At 48.3% G+C, this 7920-nt stretch overlaps 1 protein-coding gene and 1 non-coding gene across 2 annotated transcripts; both read right to left on the reverse strand.

The window, feature by feature from the left end:
• Positions 1–1034: 1034 nt before the first annotated feature.
• On the reverse strand, positions 1035–7353 carry Cd27 (CD27 molecule). The gene is made up of 6 exons (XM_008825511.3): positions 7162–7353; positions 6865–6993; positions 2746–2925; positions 2501–2584; positions 1768–1887; positions 1035–1566 (listed from the first exon to the last, which is right to left on the reverse strand). The coding sequence occupies exons 1-6, from the start codon at positions 7295–7297 to the stop codon at positions 1442–1444; spliced, it is 774 nt and encodes a 257-aa protein (XP_008823733.1). The 5' UTR covers positions 7298–7353; the 3' UTR covers positions 1035–1441.
• On the reverse strand, positions 4716–4819 carry LOC115068830. The gene has a single exon (XR_003848177.1). It is a non-coding gene; the product is annotated as a U6 spliceosomal RNA (small nuclear RNA).
• Positions 7354–7920: the final 567 nt, after the last annotated feature.

Genomic DNA, 7920 nt, shown 5'->3' on the forward strand with positions numbered 1-7920 from the left:
AGACTGACATTTGAGAAAACTGGAGAGCTACAGTGTGGAGCCCGCACCTTAAATTTTATTTTTACCTCTGTGGATATGGTGTGAGTGGTGTGTGTGTGTGTGTGTGTGTGTGTGTGTGTGTGTGTGTGTGTGTGTGTGTGTGTAATACACAAGTGTGGGGTGGGGGTGCACACCCATGCTTGTGTGTGGAGGCTGCTGAGGACATGGGGTATCCTGCTCTATCACTCTTGGCCTTACTCCTTTGAGGCAGGGTCTCTCACTGAACTTGGAGCTAGGTTGGTGGCTGGCAAGTGCCAGCAATCCTCCTGTCTCCATTCCCACACCAAGCAGTTGAATCACAAGCACACAGGATGACCTCCAGAATTTTGGCTTTGTTTTGTTTTTTGAGACAGGATCTCACTATGTAGACCTGGCTGACCTCAAACTCACAGGGATTCACCTGCCTCTGCCTATTGAATGCTGGAATTAAAGGCAAGCACCACCACAGGGTCTCCCTGCAGCCCTAGCTAGCCTGGAACTCTCTAAGTAGACCAGGCTAGCCTCAAACTCACAACTCATGGAGTCACCTGCCTCTACCTCCCAAGTGCTATGCCACCACACTTGGAGATGTTTCCTCCTCCTCCTCTTCTTCCTCCTCCCCCCCTCCTCCTTTTCCTCCTCTTCCTCCTCCTCCTCTTCTTCTTTTCTTCTTCCTCCTCTTCCTCTTCTTCTTCCTCCTCTTCCTCCTCCTCTTCCTCCTTCTCCTCCTCTTTTCTCCTCCTTTGATTTTTTTTGAGACAGGGCCTCCCTGTAGCCCCAGCTGGCCTGGAACTCACTATGTAGACCAGGCTGGCCTCAAACTCACAGAGATCTGCCTGCCTCTGCCTCCCAAGTGCTGGAACTAAAGGTGTGTGCCACCATGCCTGGCTGAGATGTGTGATTTTCACAGTCAACATTATTAGAGTTCCTGGGTCCTAAGGCCTGGCTCTGGGTTCCAATGTTTGCCCACATTAAGAGAAAGGACGCTTTATGGAGAAACGGAAAAATGAATTTATTTACAGTTTTGGCTTAAACTGAGAGAGTCCCAGTCTTTCTCTGCTCGAAGTTGTATCACAACTTATAGAAAAGAAGAAACAAAAGCCAGGAAGGGTGTGTGTACGTAGACAGCCTTTCTCCTGGGAGCTCAGTCCTTCTGGCACTAGGGCTTCTACAGATGGGCCATCTTCACCTTCAGAGTGGAATCTTCCCTGCTGTAGGGCTCCCCTGACAGTAAGTGTGTTTTACAGCTGGAACCTGGGCCCTCCCAAGCTTGCTGGGTCAGTGCACACTTCGGGAATCCTGTCCTCATCACTCTGTCTCAGTGTACAGAGGAAAGGGTTCTGATGATGATGGTAGTGCAGTAGGCCACCAGCCAGATCTCTGGATGGCACCCCAATGGAAAGGGCCCCGCCCAGCAGCCAGCTCAAAGGTAGGAAGTAGGCTCTGGTTTTCGGTAGTCTTCCTGGACAGGGATGGCACTGCCCTCCTCCTCCCTGGGGCAGCTGTAAGGACAAAGCTCTGCAGGCTCTGCCTGGCTTTCTTCTTTGTCTGTGAAAGGAGAATCAGCCATGTCTTCGCCAGCGGTGGGGAGAGAAGGAGCAGAGGAGGGGAAGCTTAGGGGAGGCTGTGGGGAGGGCATCAGTGAAGAGGAGAGAACAGGTGGGTGAAGATAGGGCTGGGGTGGTTTCAGGCATAGGCGGCAGGGCTGGGATGGTGGGGTGGGAACAGGCCAAGAGGCCTGTCTCTTACTTGGTCCATGTTTTCTTCTTTGATAGAGGAATAAAATTCCACCCAGAGTGAAAACAAGGAGCATTCCGGAGAAGGTCACAAAGATGCGGATATAATCTGAGCTGTACAGGAGTCTTCGGGCTATGATAGGCAAGGGTACCCAGAGGCTTGGGAGGAAGGCCTAACCCTTGACTCCCTCAGCCCAGTCCATCCTTTCACTCATCACCCCTTCCCTGATTGGACCAGTTCCCCTCCTAATCCCTAGCTAAATTTTGCTTCCCTTGCCTGCCCCTCCCTCTCCCTCCCTCTCCCTCCCTCCCTTCCTCTCTTTCCCTTCTTCCTTCTTTCCTCTTTATCTCTCTGCTGTGTGGTGTGCACTGAATCCATGTGCACACACACACACACACACATACACACACACACACACGCAGTCACCACTTTATTCCCTTGAGACAGTCTCTCACTGAACCAGAAGCCTTGCTGTTCCAGCTAGGCTGACTGGCCAGTGAGCTCCTGGGATCTGCCCGTGAATACTGGGGTTCCAGGCACATGCAGCCGTGCCAAGCTTTTTTTTTACATGGGAGCCGGGGATTTAAACTCAAGTTCTCACTTCCTGCTTGCATGGTAGGCACCCTTACCCACCGAGCTATTTCCTTAGCCCCCCAACTGCTTTTCTCATCTCTACTCCTAGGGGTTTCTGGTGGCTGTCCTGGGGTGCTTTCTCTGTGGGATGGGGATTAGGGAGAAAACTCACATGACCAGTAGGTAGAGAGAGTTGGAGCAGGAAACTGCCTGAAGTCAGCCGCAGTCTGCACAAGCCAGACTGTCCTGTGCGGCTCTGAAAAAACAGATAGAGTGGCAGCAGGGAACCCTGAGGAAGCCCTGGGCTGGAAGGGGTGGCTCTGCAGGAGACAGGGAAGGACAAGCTGACCAGGAGCTTAGCTGGGGGTAGGTGCTGGGGTGGGCACAAGACTGGGCAAAAGGTGACCTACTACGTACCTTTGGCAGACGGTAAGAGGGTGGGTGGTGGGTGTGAACTTGGGGCCTCAGACGGCTGTCTGGTCGGCGAGGGGTTTGGAAGGGGGTCACACTCGGTGCATTCCTTGTCCCTGCACTGCCAGCCCTCGCGGCATGCACACTCAGCATTGGCAGTGACGGTGCAGTTGCGGATGAGAAGACCTGGGGAGAGGAGCGCCAGGAGGCAATGGGACACTCAGGCCTTGTGACCGTGACCTGTGGAGTCTGCTTGCTAGCCCTTGACCCTCATCTTAGGCCTGCTGAAGGGACATGTATGCTTCTTTCCCACCACCTTACCCACTCCCCACACCTGCCCCTCCCTCACTTGTCCCTGCTGTCTTGCTATTGTTACTGAAGAAACAGTTGGACATAGCTCATGCTGTTAACTGCAGCTGTGCTGGGCAGCTTTAGTGTCAACTTGACACGTCTGTGTTGAGGGAGTCTCAACTGGGGAACTGCCTCCATTGGACTGGCCTGTGGCCATGTCTGTGGGGTTATTTTCTTGATTGTTGAGTGATGTATGAGGGCCCAGCCCACTGTGGGTGGTGCCACACCTGGGCAGGTTGTTCTGTATTGTATAGGAAAGCAGGCTGAGCATGGGCCAGAGAAGCAAGCCAGTAAGCAGCGTTCCTCCATGGCCTATGCGTCAGCTCCTGCCTCCAGGTTCCTGCCCTGAGTTCTTACCTTGGGCTCGCTAGGTGATGAACTGTGACCTGGAAGTTTAAGCCAAATAACCGCCCCCCCAAGTTGGTACTAGTCAGGGTGTTTTATCACAGCAATGGAAGGCAGACTAGAACATTCTCTCTTCTTGCTGTAGAGTGTTCTATGGTATGGCTAGATCACCATTCATCCAACCATTCTGCTACCAGTGGGCATTTGAGGAATCTCCAGTTTTTAACCATTAGGAATAGTGTCCCTATTATCCCTGGTCTTGGTTTTTTGTTTACTAGAGAATAACTTGATTGTAGGCAACCTTTGCCCTTAAAATATAAATTTTATTTTAGATAAGAGCCAGGTGCTGGGTGCTGCCAGTCAGTTATATCAGGGGGTGGATGGTAAGGGTTCTGTGATGGCCTTACAGGCTGTTGAGAGGGAAGGTGACTCCCAGAAAGGCAGCAGCATCTGGATTTGAGACAACACTCTAGGGGGCTCAGGTAGCCTTAGGAACCCACACAGATAGAACAGAGCTGTAGAAAGGGAGGATGACAAGACTATCATTAACTCTAATTTATGTTGTTGCTGCCTTGTCAGGACAGGAAGGACAGATTCCTCCTCATCCTATGGCCCTATGGCCTCTTTTCTGATTCTGACTGAGTCACTACTAGAACTTAATTTCTTTGCAGCTTACCAGGAGTTTTGAGCCAGCCCAGACAGGGATCTACAAGGAAAGGGTGAAAGAAGCCTAGGAAGCAATGGTGGAGAACAGTGTGTATGTGAAGGGGGAGGAGGGGCTCCCATGGAGTGTCTGAAAAAGGGACTGGCCTGGGCCAAGGAACTGCTGGATTTGGCTGGGCTGCTGACAACTGAATGAAGTTTCATTGTCTTTAGTGACCTAGGGTCCCAATTACTGTACCTGACCTGTGCACAAAAATCAAGGCTCAGAATTTTTCATGTTAGAGAAGTGAATCCCAGGACTCATAGGTCAGACTCAGCCAGCCTGATCCCTGTTGCCTCATCCTGGCTGCCCGAGTACCTTTAGGCCAAGTCTCATAGAGAAATGTCATGGACTGAGCCAGCTTGGAACATGGTGAAGGGGTTGAGGACAGACTGGGTGTTAGAAAAAAGCCTTTGGACCAGGCTGCAGAGTAGCAGGGAAGGAGGCTTTGACCCAAAAACTCAACCCTGTTGAGGCTGCTGCAAAGAAGAGGAAATCCTATTTTAAGTTGCCTGAAGAATGTTTCCTATTTATTAAAGATGTTGTTTTTGTTATTTTTTGATTCTCATTGGCATATAAAAGTATGGAATGCTTCATGAATTTGCATGTCATCCTTGCATGGGGGCCATGTTAATCTCTGTTATCTTTTCAGTTTTGTGTATGTGTTGGTGAAGAGAGCACTTACTAATTTTTAAAAAAAATTTTTAGATAAACAAAAATTTATTTCACATGTATGAGTGTTTTGCTTGTATGTAGGCAAGTGCACTCATGTGTGCAATGCCTGTGGAGGCCAGAAGAGGGTGTTGGATCCTCTGGAACTGGAGTTACAGGTGATTGTTAGCGCCATGTGGGTGCTGGGAACTGAACTTGGGCCTTCTGCAAGAGCAGCCAGTGCTCTTAACTGTTGAGCCATCTCTCCAGACCCACTATTATTTATTTTTAAAAATTATTATTGTTTTTTTTTGTAGAAGGAAGTTTATTTGAATTTACGGTTCTAGGGGTAAGAGTCCATAATGGCAGGGAAGGCACGGCAGTGAAGGTGACCTGAGCAGAAAGCCAAGCGATCACATCTTCAAGCAGGCACAGGAGAAGAGCCCACTGTTTTATTATTACACCCTGTAGCCCCAGCTGTCCTGGAACTCGCTATGTAGACCAGGATGGCCTTGTACTCACAGAGATCCGCCAGCCTCTGCCTCCCGAATGCTGGGGATTAAAGGTGTGCGCCACCACACCTGGCTCTATTATTTTTTAATGTGGTGCTAAGGATTGAAACCAGGGCCTGTGCGTGCTAACCCAGCGTCTCTAAGCTATAATATGTTGTTCTTTGATTCACAGTAGAAAAACTTGAATTATTTTTAAAGAACGTAATATTAAAAGACTTGATGAAACCATACATTTTATAGTTAAGTAATTCAGTAGCCAGGCCCTTAAAAAGTATCTTGCTTTTAAGGAAAAAAACAAACGAACAAACAAAAAAAGAACAACAACCCACAACTTTGACTTATATTAAACTTTATAGCACTTGAGAAACAATTGAGTTTGGTTCAGACAGGGCTTTTGACCTTATTAGGTGTTGGCCTCGGCCTAACCATCTGGGGTCCTATTAAATTGCTGCTAAATTAACATCCAGTTATTTCTACTCCCTAGAACATTAATTAATGGCATTGTCTATTAATGTTATTAAAATCAATTTCTACTTCAAGTAACTTTTTTCACAATAGCAATTTGAATTTTTCTTCTGTTTATAAGTGTTACTGGAGAGCAGTGTTTCAAAGGGGTCTCTTTAAAATGCGCTATTCTACTGTATACTAACAGAGTTTCTGAATTCCTAGCAGAGATAGAAAAATAAAAAGGGAGTTTGTAAGCGGTTGAAGATATACCTCTTGATTTCAAAAAAGTTGAAATTTATGAAACAAGGAAATAGCACATCCATACGCATTTTTCCCCAAATGGCTTTTGTATAAAAAAGGTTCTTACTTCTTTAGACAGATTCTAAATTCCAAATAGCCAGCTTACAAGTGTATGCTCTTACTTCTTTAGACAGATTCTAAATTCCAAATAGCCAGCTTACAAGTGTATGCTCTTACTTCTTTAGACAGATTCTAAATTCCAAATAGCCAGCTTACAAGTGTATGCTTTTGGAATGCTGGAATTTGTTTTTCTGAAACTTAGGATTCTGGAGCCACTTCTCTTTTAAGAATTTTAATTAATTAATTAATGTGTGTGAGCCATGGTGCTCATGTGGAGATCAGAGGACAACTTTCAAGAGTTGGTTCTTTCTATGTACCATGTGGGGTTCAGGGAATGAACTCAGGTGGTCAAGCTTGGCAGTAAGTACCCAATGAGCCATCTTGCATACTTTTTTTTTTTTTTTTTTCGATTTTGCTATGTTTCCCAGGCTGGCTTTGGATTCCTGTGCTCAAGTGATCCTCCTGCCTCATAGTTAGAATTATAGGCATGTGCCAATGCACCTGGCCACATCCCTCAGTCCTTTCCATAGACTCCTTGCTGATCTCTCCAATTCTGCATATCTTCTATAAAATACTAGCTGTCTCCCCACAAGCCCTGCCTAATGCACCCCATTTTCAGCATCGACTCTTCTTCCATGAGCCTTGAAATAGCTGAATCTCTGACTGTAGTTCTGGCTTCCCCACAGCCAGCCCTACTGGCCTTGCTCCCCCAGCGCTTGCTCAGTGTCCCCACCTGTACCCCCTTGCCCATCTCACCAGAGTTACAGTGTCGACAGCTCTCGCAGTGGGGTCGGGTGTGATAGTCTGGCGAGAAGGAGACCCCTGGTATACACGACTCACACTGAGCCTTTCTGTGCTGGCTACAGTCCTTCACAAAGAATGTTCCTGTGAGCAGAGGGTCCAGAGTCAAGGCCCAAGCAAGGTGATGCCCCCCAGACTGCTGCAGGCAAGCAACTTGACTTTGCTTGAGCTCACCCTTACCCCAGGATCTTCTCTTAATCTTCAACAGCCTTCCTTTCCCCACTCACAGGCCCTGACGAAGCCGGCTCTTACCTGGTTCACACATCTGGCAGCAGCCTTTTCCCGGAGCCCAGTAATGTCTGGCTGGACAGCTCTTGGGAGCTGGGGTAGCTGAGAGCCCTACCAGAGTCCCCAACATATATAGCCAGTAGGGAGGGGGCCATGCCATGGCTCCTGCCCAGGAAACTCTTTTCTGTGCCCCAGTTGCTGGTGGTTAGGTGCTGGTGCCCTCTCTGCGTATTCTGGGCAGAAGCCACAGTTCCTTTACTTGGGGTGGTAAGCCAAGCTTTGATGGCAGTTGAAGCTCTATTGTGGCTGTTTTTTTTTTTTTCCTCTTAGCACAGCAGCCTCCACCCCCTTCTCTTTTCTGTACACTGACAGAATGTCTGAAAGGGCAAACTCAGCCCTACTGCTCTTCAAAGATACCTGCTCTGCTTGGCTTCCATCTCTCGTTGGCTCATGAAGCAAGTGTTTAACCCATCTGCACTGCTTTGTTTATGGAACAGAGTGTTGAATGTGTACCGCTGCCTCTCCTGTTCATAGGACTGGACAGCAAGATGCCCTCACTTCTCTCTCCTAGTGTATGCTTCCACTGACTCACATGCCATCCCTTTAAGAGATGACCTATTTAAAAAAGGAAAACAGCCAGCCAGCCATGGTGGCGTACGCCTTTAATCCTAGTACTTGGGAGGCAGAGGCAAGAGGATCTCAGTGAGTTCAAGGCCAGCCTGGTCTACATAGTGAGTTCTAGGACAGCTAGGGCTACAGGGAGACCCTGTCTGAAAAAGACAA

Source organism: Nannospalax galili, unplaced genomic scaffold (genome assembly GCF_000622305.1).
Source record: "Nannospalax galili isolate Female #2095 unplaced genomic scaffold, S.galili_v1.0 scaffold589, whole genome shotgun sequence".
NCBI classification, from domain to species: Eukaryota; Metazoa; Chordata; class Mammalia; order Rodentia; family Spalacidae; genus Nannospalax; species Nannospalax galili.

Excerpts from the sequence above, each read along its gene's own strand:
- Cd27 (XM_008825511.3), bottom strand. The coding sequence starts at position 7,297 with ATGGCATGGCCCCCTCCCTACTGGCTATATATGTTGGGGACTCTGGTA. Across the intron at positions 2,926-6,864 it reads CTGTCGACACTGTAACTCTG|GTCTTCTCATCCGCAACTGC; the intron begins GTGAGATGGGCA and ends TCCTCTCCCCAG. Across the intron at positions 2,585-2,745 it reads CCTCTTACCGTCTGCCAAAG|AGCCGCACAGGACAGTCTGG; the intron begins GTACGTAGTAGG and ends CTGTTTTTTCAG.